Genomic DNA, 18,322 nt, shown 5'->3' on the forward strand with positions numbered 1-18,322 from the left:
TTTATGTATTTCCTTTTGTAAATTGTCTTTTCAAGTCATATCATGGTTATTCAATACACATTGTTATAATCACTATCAGAGTACGATAAGAGGTCTCAGAGGTATCCGAGTAAGATTATTAGGTTTCATCAAAAAGGTTTTTTTTTCCATCCTGTTATAACGGCAGTGATGAGTTTATGAATACATTGCAGCAATCAACTTTCCTATTCATCAACCCAGCAATGTAATGTCTGCAATGCAAAGATATGAGCAACAATAACTCACTGGTCCTAAAACACAATCTGTGGTAATTCACTTAATTTCTTTACAATATAAAGCAACTTATTGTTTTTCACTTTATGGATTCGAAATACCAAATTTTTAGCAACTTATATAAGATTTTTTTATCGTTTTTAAAGCCACATTTAAGCTGCCGAAGAAGAATAAGGCTGGCCGCCCGGACGACATAGAAAATTAAAAGATATCTTTTTACAGGTGGACATTTAATTATTAGGGTACAAAACTTATCAGTTGCTAATATGGGCATAGACTGAACGTATATACTATAATTAGGTATACATTTATGTATATTGCCCATTGCTCAGCTACCAACATTTTTAGTTAAATAGTGCGACTGACGTAAACTGGCAGTAAGGCTACAAAGTCGACATTAAATCCTGATAGAAGTGGTATAACATTGCTTATCTTTTGGCTAATTTTTAAAGGACTCTTTAGAGATTTAGCCACATGTTAGTTACACATTTTTACTAATTTTGATGCATCTATAGTAATCTCCATTCCTCCTATAGTTATAGTGTCGCTGACATTTAAGTTTGCACAATGAAGACGTTCTAAAATTAGAGTTGGTAAATAATAAACTTAAAATTCCAAGTTACCTGTATTAAGGACTTTATTATCGATATTATTAAACCTTCGATATACCATCACTACCATCATCAAGACGTTCCATCCAAACAACCAATAAACATTCCGTCAACGTACCATGCGTCGCTACCCATCATCATCAAGACATATGAAATTAACTCAACACTCTACACACCGCGCCGAACTTGTAGTCCGCTCTAAAGTTGTTGCGCGCAGGTGTAGTCTGAGAGCCAATGAGGTCGAACACAACTTCAAGCATATACTCCGTAGCAACAGTAAGGGCATACTGAATGCGATATTAACCCGCGGACGAGAGCGGGCAACGAAGGGTGCCGGGGAATCCCGCGCTGTCTTCGTCCGCTGATATCTACAATTAGCTGTTGCGACGCAACTCGTTTCTATTCTATTTTCTATTTCGGAACGGACTAAAAGTTTGGCGCGGACTCTACCTGTGCACTGAACCCGGGACCAGTCTACTGCGTGGCGCGTAGTAAAGTCGGTGCAGCGTAGACTAAGCGATGACGGGCCTCAGAGCCGGCGGCGCATCCCACATTAATTCCTTCAATGTATAATGCGTCGCTCTACCCACTATCATCAAAACGTCCCATCCAATAACCTTCACATTCCGTAGTACGTGTGCACCGAACCCCGGACCAGTCTACTGCGTGGTGCGCAGTACGAGTGGCGGTGTAGCGTGGACCAAACGGCGATGGGCTTCAAGCCGGCGGTGCATCCCACATTAATTCCTTCAATGCACTATACGTCGCTAGTGTCGCTGCCCGTCCCATAAATTTCACACTGCACATTACCTGTGCACCGGACCCGGTACCAGTCTACTGCGTGGCGCGAAGTACGGGCGGCGGTGCAGCGTGCACCAAGCGGCGATGTGCCTCGGAGCCGGCGGGCGCGGCGAGCGTGACGCCCGCCTGGTACGCGGCGGGCAGCCGCACGAGGCGCGTGCGCGTGCCGTGTTCCGACCAACCGACGGCGCATCCCACATTAATGTACAATGCGTCGCAACCCATCATCATTAGTACATCCCAGCCAATAAACTTCACACTGCACATTACCTGTGCAGCGATCCCTGAACCCGGCTATTGCGTGGCGCGGAGTACGGGCGGCGGTGCAGCGTGGACCAAGCGGCGATGTGCTTCAGAGCCGGCGGGTGCGGCGAGCGTGACGCCCGCCTGGTACGCGGCGGGCAGGCGCACGAGGCGCGTGCGCGTGCCGTGCTCCGACCAGCCGGTGGCGCGCCACTCGCGGATCACGTTCGCCACTTGACCTGGAACCACAAAAAAAAACATGAAGAACAAACATACAAAGGGTTAAATTGATCACAACAAGGAAGGATTAAAGGTAGTCGAACCCTTTGTGGTTCGACTCTGGCGGCACCACCGCCACACCCATTTCTACCTCAAAACAACAGTGTTAACCGTTGCTATGTTCTGGCTTGAAGGGTGTGGTAAGGGAGACATTCTTATTCAGGGGGTTCCGATTTAATCGACGCATCTGTGGCTGACGTTTGGTAGGAAACTGGGGGCACAACAATGGCCCCCTCAAGACGAGCAAAAAACGTCTAATTTTGCCCAAGCTTGATTACAAATCCATTTGAGCAGTAACTACTTACCATAACAATATTACTACATTACCATACTACCATACTACTTAACATACTTACCATTACTATATTATGAAATGACTAAAAGAAATTTTGAAAACTTGCAACTCCTATCATATAAAAATTACATAATATCCCTAATACCAGAAATAAATTCATCAGTTCAAAATACTTTTCACTCACCAAGTACATTAAAAGTGTGGAACCTCCTATCAGGCACAGCCATCAACGGCGTTAAATCCGTATTTGCCGTAAACCTCGCCAGCACATCCCTAGCACGTACAAGCAACACTGAGGGTGACGTCAACCGCGGCCACAGAGTAGTCTCCGGAACACATTCCACTGGGTTACATAGGTAGACCCCATGAGAAGATACCCCGAAGACCATTTGATGGTGCCATGCATCAGGGATCTCGCCCTCACAACCCATTTGAAGATTAAGCGTCAATATTGGAACTGCACCTGTAATAAAAGTTATTATAGTTTGAATATTGCTTTTAAACTAAATAAAAAATTATAACATTTATTTAGCTGTAAAATACTAGGAATATTAAATATGCTGAGTTTAGTTTATCAATTGTAATATATTAGGATTGTTATGTAAGTGCCCTAGATTAGTAAGTTTTTTAAATATTTGAAATATTATTTAATCTGCAAAGTTATTCAACGTAAATGCAAAGTAAGTCAACTTTTTTAAACAGGGATTGTTATGTAAGTTCCAAATCCTCATGTTAGTCAGTGAAGTTAGACAACTCTAACATGCTGGCGATTGTTATGTTATTTACACCACAGGTCAGCCAGTTGTAAGATATTAGGAGTGCTGCATATTTACCATAGATTAGTCAGTTCTCAGATATTGGAACTGTTACATACTAGATACATAAATCATTATAAGTGGATGATGTACACTTACCAATTGATATCCAATCAGCCAGCCAATGCGATAGTGACATAGCCCTTTCGGGGTATGTTGGGAAGAACCTAGCTGTGACCAGCCCATCTGAAGCTCTCTGGATTCCTGTTACTAAGTCTGCAGCAGTACATCCAGCCACAGACCGCGACAATAGATACCTGAAATGTAAATATAACAATCTTTAAGCACATTTATAAATTAATCTTGAATGAATTAATTTATTTCGACTATAAAAATTCTCTCTTATGTTATTGTTATGTATTATTTGACTTGAGTTTCAGTAATTTCAAGAACACAATGTTCTTTTTTTGTCAAAATTTGGAATTTGAATATTGTTCTACTTCAATGTCAATAATGCAGTATATTATATTTATCTTAGAATCATGGTTAATAACGCTATTTATTGTCATACAAATGTCTCATTTAAATAATAATGTTGTATGTAGATATGACAATTACCTCGGTAAGGGCGCATTGTTTGCCCTTAGTCTTGTACCAACGGCGGCATTGATTTTCTCTAAATTAACAGGTACGCCCAGTGCAATCTGAAAATCGACACACTGTAGGCGAAGAATATTACAAAAATACAGCTAGGGCATTGAGTTAGCAGAAGCATTATGGCAGACGGCATAATGCTTCTGCTGTCAAACTGTTTAAAACATTTATTTTTAAATTGCCCGTACCTTGAAAATTTACTTATAGACAACGTGTATTAAGTAGCAGTTATGACTCTGAATATAGCAATGAGTCGCGTGGCATCAGCTAATTCTAGATATTAGCGGGATGAAGACAGCGCGGGACCCTCCCGGCATCTGGCCTCTACCGGTCTCACCCGCGGTACATAGCACAGTTAGTGCCCTTACTGTTGCTATGGAGTATATGCTTGTAGTTGTGTACGAACGCATTGGCTGTCTGACTTCACCTTCACGCAACAACGGACTAGAAGCTTGGCGCGGACTATAGTCACGTAATTTGTAAATTATGAAAAAAAAATTTCAATGTTTTGTTCGTTTTATGTTATGCTCATACTTACAAAAACATTAACAACAGCCGTAGCCCCACACGCCGAGGTGCCAATTTGCGTGACCTGCCTCTCACACGCTTCACGCTCCGACCACACCATGCACCTTGGAGGATCCACACAAGCCGCAGCCTCTGAAGATTCCTCTTCTTCTGGCTTTGAGTCCTTATCCACACTCTACAATGAGATTTTAAATAGCAAATGAGTAAGTAACCTGACAATGAGTAATTTTCAGGCACAATCTACTGGTTGAAACGCAGCCTCTCAATACCGCACTTCAAGTTTTAAATCCCAGACATGCACCTCTGATTTTTAGGTTTATGAGCGTATTAGGAATTATTTATCACATGTTCTAACAGTGGTGGCCCCAAGCATCTCTCACTTAAAGTGTCCCATGCCCAGCAGTGTTATAGTAATGAGTTGAGGTTAAGTCATTATGAAAAATATACAGAACTTGCTATAATAATAATATTATTATTGTTCTGTCCCTAGGCAAATTGTAGCAATGTGGTTGGCACAATTGTAAATAAGACTTATAATTTGATGATAGGCTTCAGTTAGGAACCCTATTCAATTTACAATTAGTTAGAGACAACCATACTACAGCATATTAGGAAATTAGTTAATTTAGATAAGTAAATAATGCTTTCTTACTTTTTCCTCCAACCTAGCTCTTGCTATATCCTGAGTTTCCACATCAGCCTTTGTTTTCTCTAGCATCAGCCGCTTAGCCATTGTAAGATGGTACAGGGCTGAAGATAGATTCGCCGGCTCAAATGTTGGTTTCTCACCCTGATTGATCTGATATGTAAGAGCACTCTCCGCATGCTCTTCATCATCTGAAAAAACAGTTTATCATATGAACTCAATTGATGGCATATATAAGAGGCAGGTTACAAAGAAATCACCCAAGTATCTAAGATTAGACCACTGCCTAAATCCTATCTTTTTGTAATGCTAAAAAGATGCTTTCTGCGATCATATCTCTACACAAGTATTCCCTGTATTATGAAAATAGCATGGACCTAGAACTATTACTGAAAATTGGTTAGATAACAAAAATGGATGAGGGTATCAAACCCCATACCCTCACAGGTCAGACAAGCATAGACTGCTCTGACACATGGTTGTAAAACCCTCAGAGGCCGAACCCCAGAGGCACTACCACCACTACTATTTCTGAGTTTAATGCTGTTGTAAAATGCTGTGCTTTGAATGATGTGGTAAAGGATTATCCAAGATGTTCCAACTTAATCCTCAGTCAGGGATAGCAACACATCTGTGGTCAACGTCAAGTAAGAATCTAATCTTATCTGGGGTCGATTATAGATGTTCATGGGCGACAGTAGCCACTTACCATCAGATGCCATAATAAAAAAAAATATGAGATAAACATAGGTGAAACAAACTTTAAAAATTATACACACAATACTCACAGTTTAATATCTCTCTTGGTGAAACAAGATCCCCACTAGACACATGGAGATTTGCTGGTGTTCCCATAGGCCAGTGCATCATTGTTCTCCTCACTAAAAACTGCTCCCCCCTCACATTGACATGCGTTATGTACGGACCGTAAGCATCATTACTCTCAACATTTTCTGGTATGTCACCTTGTCCTAGATCTAGACCCCTGCTAGTTGATGGCACGTTGTAGTAGTGAGGGTCAGCGTCACTGGTCGATTGGACTGGCACAGGAAGTATTGGAGGATGCCTCGCACCAGGCAAATACTCCGGCGATGTTCCTCTTATAGCTGGTTCATTCTCTTCCGGTATGCTTGCCCCCTCTAAGTCCACGTCTGGGGTGGATTCATCCCCAGTATCGACCTCACATGATGGCCCAGGGTCAAAGTCCATTTCTAGGAAGTCCATATCTGGACTGGACGCTCGTGAACCTTCCCGAGCGTTTGGAGCAGCCTGCTGCGGTAGTGGGTAGTTTGGAGGCATGGGAAGATGTCTGTCTAGTGGCAGACCCATATCTAGACTGAAGAATGAACTGGGTAAGTCTGCTAAGTGTTCACCTCCCCTATATGTATAGATGCAGCCATCCTCCGACCCTAATGAGTAATCATCATTACCTGTATCACTTGAACTTTCCTCTGCATCCAAATTAGACCTGTTTAGCTTCAAGCTAGACGGCCTCTTCCTGCTCTCCCTGAAACCGCTGCTCTCAGACACATTGTTATCGCCGCTCTTACTCGTACCACTTGTTGATGGTGTATTTACATTATAACTACTGTTACCTACTTTATCTATGCACACCTTATGTCTTTGACATGACTGTTGCTCGAGGTTCGGCTCTGAGCCTTTATCACAAAAGTTCGAATCGACTTTACTACACGAAGGTTCTGAGAACTCTGCGTTTAAATTACTGGCGTAATTTGACATTTGCGGCTCGTTTACGGCTCGTACGTTAACGCATTGTTTCTCTTTCGAGTAATTCGACGACGACGCACAATCATTACTCGATGTAGCACTTAATCTGGACTGAGGACCGTTCCACGGAACGAAACTTGAATCCGTTTCGTGTGACATTGATGTAAACACATTTTGGTCGTCGTTACCTTGCCCCCGTTGCACAGGTGCATTTTTGCAGTTTCTGCCCTTGTCATCGTCACATTTCTGTTTAGTATTTCTCGAGCACGATAAATCCTCAAGAGGATCCATTGCTACAGGTACCAAAACATACGAATTGTCGGCATTCTACACTTTAAGGTTACAAGTTTTACGAAATCGTTACACTCAACTTGTTAATATATTCTGTTATTGAAACCGTTTCTAGGTTATTTGGAACGCAATAAAATTATAAACACATTAAATATGTATCTCAAATTGGAAATACAGGGTTAATAACAACCAATAACAGTCTAATTGACAGAAACGGATACGGTTACGCGAGCACAGTGTATAAGTAATTTTATATAGATAAGATAGAAAATGATTAATAGCCAAAAGAAATCACATACTCATTATTCAATATATTAGCAATTTAAAGCTATAAATCTGCCATTATTTTCCCATTAAAAACCTATACTGAAGATGTAAGGCATGTATTTTTTAATTATAAAATAATTACATCTTAAAATATTTAAATAATATAATGGCACTATCATTTTGTATAGCGTTTCTCAATTACTTAAATAAAAAAAAATCTGTCTCAATCTCTATGATTAGATAAACTGTCAAACAAATTGTCAAGTCAAGTTGCAAATTTTCAACACTGATGACAGACAGAATAAGTTGAACAGATTATTCCAACCAGCTGGGAGTTTATATTAATTGCGTCTTAAATCTTCAATTTTTCTCTAATCTCGTTGTGTTTATACTTGTTGTTGTTCTAGTTCTTCTTTGTCTTCAAGGATCAACTATAAAATGGCTTACGCCTACTTGTTTAAATACATCATCATTGGCGACACAGGTATTGATTTTATTTCCTGATACTTCATATTGCATGTAACTTGTTGTTCCAGTGTATTTATATTGAAAACGTATTTTATTAGAGTAATATGAAGATGGATGACATTTTGTTACTTTAAATTTGTAGTATACTACATGTATCACCAATATTATAATGATAAAGGGATAGACGTAGTTCTATTCTGTAGTTTAGGTTTTACGTTCCGCCTACGCTGTTACAAATGAAAATAGTGCGTAACTGTCCTTTATGGTTGTTTTTTCATTTAAAATGAAATGATTTCTCTAGATTTAGTATAATTATATCTGCACCATCTTTTGTTGATTCTTTGTCAAGGATTTTCTTTGTTTGTTTTTTGTAGCATATTTTTGTATATTTTACTGATGGAATATTATTGTAGCAACACCAGTTATAAATTTACTGTAACATACAAATTGTCCATGTTCTATTTTGCATTACTATAATTGTAACAGTAATATTCATGCAAAAAAAATTAAACTCTCAAGTAGGTAATCAGTACATTTGATTAGATTCAGACCAAGGTTATCTTAATTTAGCCTTAACACAAACAAAATAGAGAAAAGTTACCTATAAATATCTTTACTATGTAAATATTAAATAATAAAAAAATACCATCTTGTACCAATTTTTCTTTAAAAAGTTTAAAGAAAAATTTGTGTTATGTTTTACTCATGCATTTTTTGTAATAATTTACATTTTTCAACATTTCTAGAGTATAACATGGAGATTTAAAAAAACATATGTTAACAGTAGGCATTGTATTTATGATTCATTGAAATGTCTATTTACAGTAAATAGATAGACTAGTTACTGATGAACTGACTCACACCAGACATACCTTTTACTAGATTTATGTTTGTAAATAATAAAATAACAAAAATTCTTTTTTTACCAGGTGTGGGCAAGTCCTGCCTGCTACTGCAGTTCACAGACAAAAGATTCCAGCCTGTGCATGATCTGACCATTGGCGTGGAGTTTGGTGCCCGTATGATCACCATTGACGGCAAGCAAATCAAGTTACAGATTTGGGACACTGCTGGTCAGGAGGCATTTAGGTAACATACTGTTTGTTTCATATTAATTTTATATAAAATTGTTCAGTAATATCTCTTGATCAAAACAATTACTTTAAACTGTTATTTTCATTGTTACAAAATGATGTGTGTTGGTATAGGAGGAACACAATATAAGGCAAAATATTTCATGTACATACTTCACCTACACATGCAATTCCCACATAGACTTAATAAGTTTATCATCAACAAATATTTTTTGTGCAAAGGCAACTATAAAACCCTAAAACATAGTTAATGAGTTAAAACTAGGTATTGAAATTTTTTTAAAGGACAAGATACACATAGAAATCAACATGGACCTCCCATCTATACTCTTTAATTTATACTCAATTCTAGGATTTTTAGGATTTAAAAAAGTTGGACTTATTTAGTATATCTTGACTCATGAGCTTGCTCCAATAAGTGTTGTTCTAAGGCCATAGTTTACACATGTATAAATTGTTAAATAAATTCTTTTCAGGTCAATCACTCGGTCATACTACAGGGGCGCGGCGGGTGCTCTTCTAGTGTATGACATCACCAGACGGGACACCTTCAACCACTTAACCACTTGGCTGGAGGATGCGCGCCAGCACTCCAACTCGAATATGGTTATCATGCTTATTGGTAACAAGAGGTATGAAATTCTATTTAAATCTTTATTACTATCCTACTTCTAGGATCCATCAAATATTTGGTAATAGATTTGGATAGTTTATATTTTCTTTTACAAATATTGCTATAAGAGTATTATGAAATCACTTGCCCCTGAGAACTTGCAAATTGTGCAGAAAACCTAAAAAAATATTGTATGGTAAACTGTTTGAATATATCGTAAAATATTTATGCAAATAATTACACATGTCTATTTTCCAACATCCAACTTTAAGAATTAGATAAACACTAGCTGACCCGGCAAATGTTGTGAACAACCCTTATCACTTAGGGGCATGAAAAATAGATAGAAGCCGATTCTCAGACCTACTGAATATGCATATAAAATTTGGTGAAAATCGGTAAAGCCGTTTCGGAGGAGTATGGTAACTAACATTGTGACACGAGAATTTTATATATAAGATAATTCATAGGTGATAGACCCTTTATTTTTCTCTTTATTTGGCTCCAGAATATAGCCATAGCCTTACCTATTTCTATGCAATAACAACAGTGTTAAAAGCAGGAAATGTCTAAGTTTTTGTTGCATATACATTCCTAAAAGTTTCTCTACAAATGTTGTCTCCTTGTATTGCACAGTGATCTCGAATCGCGGCGTGAAGTAAAGAAGGAGGAGGGTGAGAACTTTGCGCGCGAGCACGGCCTCGTGTTCATGGAGACTTCCGCTAAGACTGCAGCGAACGTCGAGGAAGCCTTCATCAACACTGCCAAGGAAATCTATGAGAAGATCCAGGAGGGCGTTTTTGATATCAACAATGAGGTACGTTTTGATGAAGAATATTAGTATTACCTAACCTAACCTAACCTAACCTAACCTAACCTAACCTAAAGTTATCAAAAAATCTATGAAAATATGTTAAAAAAAGTGAAAAAATTTTTTTTCAATTTTTTCGATTTTTAAGCCTCGATATCTCGGAAACTAAGCGAGATATCGAAAAAATTTATTCTTTCATTTCGTTTTCTTTCGTCGAGATCTATAAGAATCCGCCTTCAAATCGTGGCGCCGTACGAATCGTAATCTCCCCTTACTATGTTAGCTACATGCCCATTATTAATAATCAATCTATTTAATGTTTAGCTTTCCTAAATTGAAAATTTGGCAGTGCTAATAGGGTAACTAGTAGTGGTAACTAACCTCAAGTAATCTCTTTTTTGAATTAATGCACTTACCACCAATTTACTTTTTGGAGGATGTGAGAGTGCAGTTTAGATTGGCCGACTTAGATTTAGATAAAAGTTTGTATAGACTTGTATTGTATTTCGACGATATGTTCGCCTAGCGACAAAGGCCTTTAACAAACTAAAAAAATGAACTTTCCATCTGATGGGTTGTGTTGCGGCTTAAGATTAGAAAAAACAACTTAGATGTAGATTGTGCTTACGACATGTACGTCTCTCGCCGCTACCACACTAGAACTGACTCGAGTCGACCGTCGAATGGCAATGACAATATATTGAAGGTGGTAGAACCCTTTGTGGTTCGACTCCGACGGCACCACCGCCACACCTATTTCTGCCTAAGCAGTGTTAGGCACTGCTGTGTTCCGTTTTGAAGGGTGTGGAAAGGGAGACATACTTTTTCGAGGCGTTTCAGCTTAGTCCTCGGGGATAGCGGCGCATCTGTGGCCGACATCTGGTAGGAATATGTAATCCTATTTGGGGTTGATTAGATGTCCATGGCCGGCAGTAGCCACTTACCATCAGGTGGTCTGCATGCTCGTCTGCTACTCTTATATTATAAAAAAGGTGGATTGTGTGTTCGTCTGCTACTTGTATAATATAAAAAAAATTGTTCTAGGCCAACGGCATCAAGATCGGTCCGCAGCACTCTGCGGCGGGCGGCGCCGCGGCAGGCGCGGCGGGCGCGGGCGGCGCGGCGGCGGGCGGCTGCTGTTAGGTGCTGCGCTGCACACACTGAGGCGGGGGTTGCGGCCCGATATGGTGAGCTAGCCCACTACTCGCGCTTGTCCTAAAGCCCGATCCACATTCACGCGAGAAAAACCTGATTCGTTACGCTGTTTGTCCACTGCACCGTCACAGAGCCGATACCGATAATTAATCACGGCGCCGAAGTAGCGTACACATACATTTACTATGGGATGACGGTGATCGGGTGACGGACGTTCGGTGGACAAGCTGCTATAGCAAATGTATGTACGCTAATTCGGCGCCGTCATTAATTATCGGTATCGGCTCGGTATCGTGGTTGGTGGACAAACAGCGTTAGGCTCCACATTTTTGTGCTTTTCTCGTGTTCTCGCGAGAATGTGGAGCGGGCTTTATATATTCTTGAGTTTTGCAATACGCGTGATGACAATATTAAAAAATCAAAGAATTAATAATTTAAGTCAAAACAATATACTGTATTACTTACCCAGTTTAAAAAAATCTTTAAGATTTATTATATTTTCAATAAAATAAAAGTACAAAATATTGCAGTCGGCCATGTTGTCCGAAACGCTTATCGGGGCGCGAATGACTTCATTTTTGGGTATGTGACTCAATTGCTTGAACATTTGTATGGGATGTTTTAGTGTGACGTCACCAACGGACGCCATGACACCCGAGATCATTATCGCGCTTAATTCAAAATAGGCAAATAAAAATGCTATTGGTTCGTTAATACTGAATTTGTTGCCGCAATAATACGGTTTTTGGAATCAGTAGAGAGTATAGAATGGGTTTCCAAAATTTGTTATCATGCCTATTATGAGGAATAAACAATTAACCTACGTATTGTAGAAGCAGCATATTTCGACCTAGTAGTTTATAATATGTTTAACGCAGTTTATATGTTTTGTGTGGAAAAAATGAGGTTTCTCACTGGTTGACATATGTAGCCACTTCAGGTATAGTCCCTGGTCTACATGGAGTTGGTCACAAATACTCATGGGCGACAGTGTCTGTCTCGTTGCATGGACTTCTGTAATCAACCCCAGATTGGATAGGAGTTTAACCTAAAATCGGCGATACAGATACAGTAACAGTAAGTGAGTGGATAGTTCTTAAAAATACTAATCATGATAATTGTTCTTTCACCAGGTTGGATACAGATGTGTGCATAAAACAATGGTACGAAACTTACTGCATGCTGGATTATATTTATTTTAATTGTACGGGATAGTCAGCATCTCTGTATGGTATATTATACTTAGAGTAGGCTTAAGTCTACACTTCTTATAGACATTTTAAAATTATAAACTACTGGATACTAGCAATGTATAGTCTTTTTGTACTAGCGATTTGTATTGAAACTTCCAATTAATTACTTAATTAATTATTACTCGCTTCATACACAATGATACACAGTCTCAGCACAAAATATCCCAAAAATATAAGATTTGAGTAATAAATAAGTGATGTTACCAATGTTATTAGAGCCAATGACTTGCAGTGTTGGTCCATGAAAAACGTTATCACCATGAATAATTGTAATGTATTGCTAACTGTTGAACTTTACACTTGGCAATTTTTATTATTAAATTGACAATAGGAGATAGGAGACATTGTGTATTGTTGTGTATATAAAGCTGACACTATTTTTATATAAAAATAGCAACTATATATAATTAGCATGAATTTCCAAATCGCTTGTACAAAAAAACTTATTTTAAATAGACTCTCTCTAAAATCTTTGAGTTTCTATCCCAATTTGCATCAAATAGTATTAAATTTAAAGTTAAAAATATTTATAACCAAATATTAGAGATTGAATAACAATAACAGTTACCTTTGACTATTTAAAATGATAAAAACCACTTCTATTACCTCTTTGTTTATGATGTAGTGGCAGTAAAGTTGTCTCATCTAGCTATGTCTATGACTAATTCAATTCATAACGCGTAATCCTACATATAAGATAATGTAAGAATGGACCAGGTGTGGGAGATCACTTAGTGTGTCAGTTATTATGTGCTTCGATATTCATGTTACTCGGAATATAATAAATATGGAAGGGATTTCACCTTCGAAAATTTATATGATTACTACAGGGATGTTTCAGTAAACGAATTATTTAATACAGTAGCAGTATATAATTTGTTATTGTTATTAATAATCTATGCAAACACTAAATTTGACACAGAACAGAGGGCTCTTTCTTGTTTTGGGGGTAGTTGTGCTTTCTTAAAATTAAAAAGTAAACATATTGAAATGACTTATTTATAACAATATACAGATTGAAAGTAAAATAGGATTGTATATCGTTGGCATTAAAATGGAGTTCATCTGTTCCTTTTCACAAGTTATTGTCATAGTTCTTATTTCCACTGTATTGGGAATGAATTACAAAACCTCCATGTTTATAATATTTCGATGAATCATATATTACATTTATATAATGTATGTTCATTTTAATTTGCAAAACCATTATACATTTTATACAATATTAATGATCAGGCATTTAATCATTACTAATTGTAAGCAGCTATGTAGGAAAGTAGCTCATGTATGTACTATTTAATGGGCTATATTCTCTGTATAATATGCAACTACTTTGAACAAACTTCATACGGAAATGTTCATTATCATTAATTAATGTAAGAAATACTTTTTGTAATAACGCATACTTTGAACTTTAAGAAAAATACACTGCTTAAATCTATAAGTACTGTCTGTACCGTGACCCTTTGTATTATATATATATGTATTGCATACAATGTTCCTGCTCTAACATTGGTTTTTTATTTAACAAAATATAATGTTTTATATTTGCACTGAAATTAATTTTATGGAAGACATGAAAACTTTACTGTGTTACATTCATTATAGTTTTAAAATTGAGACATTTTATATTTGTTGCTTTGTGTAAAACTTTTTATTGTTTATCTTATGTTAGCGAATGAATGTACTATTAAGTATTTATCGTATATTCACCAGATTTATGTATATTTAGCGAAGAGGTCAACTGTTTATGGCAATGAGTGATGTTTCTAAGTGATGAGGGCCTAGTGATCGAGAAATCGATTTGCACAAGGGGAATATTTTCAGGTCAGACTAAAGTTCTACCTTCGGCGTCTCAAAACACGAATATTAAGAGTACCGCTTGCAAGGTAAATGAAGACGTGATTACAAAAATAGGTTATGTTTAAGTTTAGCACATTGTAATGAGGTAGATAATATTTTGTAAGGTTACAATATGCAAACACATTTGTATGGCATAATTCATGAAAATAAATGTTTAAAAATTCATTTAGTTTTTTTTATTTTCTCATGTCCAAGTCACTAAGATCCCCCTTCCACAAGATCCCAGATCCTTATTTTCAATCATAATACATAAAAAAGTATATTCATGAAGATGAATTAAAACAAGTGCATAACTTAACAATTTGCATATATTAAGACATTTCATAGCGTAATTAAAGTAATCAAATTCATAGAAAAATAACCAAAAAATTTACAATGATATCGAATGTCAACTTTTAACAGACAGATCACTTATATTAATCATTTCATGGATAGAACTTATTTCATTTAGTACTGTTAAAACACAATTCACAATTTCTGGTGTCTTCATCTTGACTGCGCCTGTGTTTTTAATTTCAGCTTTTGGTAATTTAATTTCGCACAAATCTAACACGGTGACGTCTAGCATTGCCATGTGATATATTTGGTTTTGTAAGATTTGATATGCCAATTGTGCACGCTCTGAATCTTTATTGACTTCATCCTTTATCCTGGAAAAGAAATTTTAACATTTAAAAATAAATATAGTTATATTATGAGTATTATTATGTGATTAAAAAAATATTGTATTATAAAAATTACAACAAGATCGAAGCACAGTTATATTTATTTAACATACTAGCAGACAAGTACGTAGTCTATCTAATGCCATAGGCATCAATAATAAACGTCGGAATATATCAGTTATGAATGGAAATCCTATGAGAACTCTGCCAGGGGTGCATTTTATTTTATGTATGTTTACTATACAAATAAATAAACGCTTTCTACACTCACAGCGACACACTAGGATTCCCTGTATTGTGGGTGCCATGGACACACAGACAAATACACCGACATCCAGATCAGAACAGATATCTAAATTCATCATTCAGATATCTGTCTGGCCGGAAATCGAACCCGGAACCCTTTGCATGTCAGACCGGTATGGTGACTGCTATGCCATGCAGGTCGTCAAATAGATACAAAAATGGAATGGATAAAGAAAATGAACAAACCCATTCCAAATTGTGTGCACATCTCCAACTTCGAAAGACAAACTCAATTTTGATTTGAAGTCAACTTGTGGTGTTTTGAACGAAAGTGTAAAGGGATCAGTGCCCTTTGATGTGTCATTATCCACAAAATTAAAGCCAAATTGTAGTAGTTGAAGCTGAAAAAAAAACCACTTACATTTAATCTTCACAATATAGCATAAATTTGTACCTGTGCATGAAAACTTGAGACCAGAAGGTTATATGTTACAGATTTATTTATAAACGAGCTTTTGCCCGCTGCTTTGCTCGCGTTACGAGGTAATATTATTAACCAAGAAGATTTATATAAACTTTCATCCCCTATTTTATCCCCTTGGGGGTAGAATTGATCGAAATCCTTTCTTAGCGGATGCCTACACCATAACATCTATCTGCATGCCAAATTTCAGCCCGATCCATCCAGTGGTTTGGGCTGTGCGTTGATAGATCACTATGTCAGTCAGTCACCTTTGAGTTATATATATTTAGATTATAGAAGATATTTAATAAAATGTAAAGATTTAAAAATTATGTGCTCCAGGGTCAGCTCTCAAATTATTGCACACAAATTCAAACAATTTTTAATATACAACAGACTATATATACTCTCCCTATTCTTGCTTTGCTTTTTTTTGTAATTAACATAATTTTGAAAATGTGTACAATTTATTAAGAAGTACCTGTGTAAAACAAAATTGTTTTATATTACAGTCAAATATAGTTTGTACTGAGCTTTTGACAGCAGTAGCTATCCTTTGCTCTCCCCGATCCAACATGTATGGTAAGTGTGTAGCACCATCTATGATTGTGTTGATACCCCACGACAGGAAGATTGCCTCATAGGCTACTTTGGTTTTGTTGCTATCTTGTGATGTTGAAACTGTTATCTGGGAATTAAGAATAAATTGATGCAAAGTTTTCCTCTTTATAATATTAGTATAGATAGATAGCATCTTTGAAGAAAACATTCTATTTAGAGTAAGCTTATGTGTAATAGACATATAAATAGATAGTAGTAATTGTTGTAATTCGTTAAATAACATTCAATGGAGTAATATAATTTACACCTTGCAACTTATCAACGGTAATGTGTGATGGTGTAAATTAAACAGCCACTAGTTTATAGTATCTGGTGGCCTTATGTTTAATAAGTTCTTTGAAATCCAATATTCAATGTATGTAATGTGACATGTTTACAAAATATAATTCATAAAATTCATACATATACTAAAAAAGCCAACAAATCTTGGAGTCGTACCATTAAGCCATTCGGATCTTCTTCAGTGTACTTCAAATGAGGCAAGTCAGTTATAACTATGGAGAACTTCATGGAGGCATTCGCAGCCACCGCACTCACGAGGGTCTGTTTGATTTTTGTGGAGTATTGCTTTAATTTCAACTCATTTCGTAACAAGTTGTTCATGGGAGATACCTTGTTTAACCGCCATTGACTTTCGTTGTATATAACTGGAAAATATTGAAATGTATATCAATATTATTATAGAAATAAAAGCATAAAGCTCATAGCAAGTACTACTGTAAACAAATACCTGCTAGCGGATCATTTATAACGTAACTAGTAGGCATTTTCGTTATTGGTGTTTTTAAGGTAAAGCACACATTGATTTATAAAGTTTCATCGGATAATAAGTAAACACGTGGCTATTAATTTCTCACAAAACGGACAATTGTCTGAATTCCGGAATATAACATGTAGTCATTTCTAACTCAACCTAACTTCCGAGTAAAGTTATCAAAATACAAATTTGTAATCACAACACAGCCACTTTTCTTAATATAATAACATAACATATGACCGTTAAAAATTAAATTTATAAAGCACAGATGTTAACATAAACCAAAGAGAATAGCCCAATAAACTTTATTGTGCGCAAATTGCGCAATGCGTATATGTCATAATGTGTGGGAGAAGCGACATTGAACGATTTATTACGCCCGTCTAATTTGTTACAAATTGTGAATGTTATAATGAATTAACACGTGATCTATTCTTAAGATTATTTTATTAAGTTGTGTAAGCCCTAAAAACATTTTATGTGGGGAAATTAAAAATTGCCGATGGCAACAAATTACCATAGACAATAGTACATAGCTGTTTTCCTAAATCTCTATACTTACTCTTCCCCACATTTACCCCTGCCACGCCATTACCTATAATAATGTTGCTGGATTGCCGAGACACCCAAACAAGTTGAAAATTTTAACCACTATATATAGGTAGTTTTGACAACCTATAGTCGTCACAATTTAATAGATAGTGATAGTGATATACAAATCGATAACCAAAGAAACCGTCTTTTACGACAAATCGATTACAACCTCATTTCGTATTGTATAGATTATTTAATATCTTCTAATTTTTTTGAACAAATAGTATTTCTTACAAAGTGTTACAAGAGTGATAGCCCTATTGACTTGAGTAGGGCAGCGTGTGGTTACAATGGAAATAATCGCGGAAACGCGAGGAGTAGTACGAGGAGCAAGGTGTGGATGCACCATAACAGTAAAATTCGAGTAGG

The 18,322-nt window shown here is 36.8% G+C and overlaps 3 protein-coding genes across 3 annotated transcripts; 1 reads left to right on the forward strand and 2 right to left on the reverse strand.

The window, feature by feature from the left end:
• Positions 1 to 1,958: 1,958 nt before the first annotated feature.
• Positions 1,959 to 7,317, reverse strand: LOC140752553 (uncharacterized). The gene is made up of 7 exons (XM_073086891.1): positions 5,853 to 7,317; positions 5,071 to 5,255; positions 4,429 to 4,593; positions 3,855 to 3,940; positions 3,396 to 3,553; positions 2,666 to 2,944; positions 1,959 to 2,146 (listed from the first exon to the last, which is right to left on the reverse strand). The coding sequence occupies exons 1-7, from the start codon at positions 7,081 to 7,083 to the stop codon at positions 1,959 to 1,961; spliced, it is 2,292 nt and encodes a 763-aa protein (XP_072942992.1). The 5' UTR covers positions 7,084 to 7,317.
• Positions 7,318 to 7,607: 290 nt separating this feature from the next.
• Positions 7,608 to 12,852, forward strand: Rab2 (RAS oncogene family member Rab2). The gene is made up of 6 exons (XM_073086568.1): positions 7,608 to 7,834; positions 8,748 to 8,907; positions 9,389 to 9,544; positions 10,162 to 10,342; positions 11,381 to 11,523; positions 12,625 to 12,852. The coding sequence occupies exons 1-5, from the start codon at positions 7,789 to 7,791 to the stop codon at positions 11,477 to 11,479; spliced, it is 642 nt and encodes a 213-aa protein (XP_072942669.1). The 5' UTR covers positions 7,608 to 7,788; the 3' UTR covers positions 11,480 to 11,523; positions 12,625 to 12,852.
• A 217-nt stretch (positions 12,853 to 13,069) lies between these two features.
• Positions 13,070 to 17,584, reverse strand: LOC140752318 (centromere protein L). The gene is made up of 5 exons (XM_073086567.1): positions 17,333 to 17,584; positions 17,041 to 17,249; positions 16,463 to 16,669; positions 15,765 to 15,919; positions 13,070 to 15,257 (listed from the first exon to the last, which is right to left on the reverse strand). The coding sequence occupies exons 1-5, from the start codon at positions 17,367 to 17,369 to the stop codon at positions 14,996 to 14,998; spliced, it is 870 nt and encodes a 289-aa protein (XP_072942668.1). The 5' UTR covers positions 17,370 to 17,584; the 3' UTR covers positions 13,070 to 14,995.
• Positions 17,585 to 18,322: the final 738 nt, after the last annotated feature.

The sequence above is a fragment of the Epargyreus clarus genome, unplaced genomic scaffold, assembly GCF_041222505.1.
Source record: "Epargyreus clarus isolate Ecla_fem2 unplaced genomic scaffold, WU_Ecla_fem_2.2 ptg000024l, whole genome shotgun sequence".
Taxonomy (NCBI): Eukaryota; Metazoa; Arthropoda; class Insecta; order Lepidoptera; family Hesperiidae; genus Epargyreus; species Epargyreus clarus.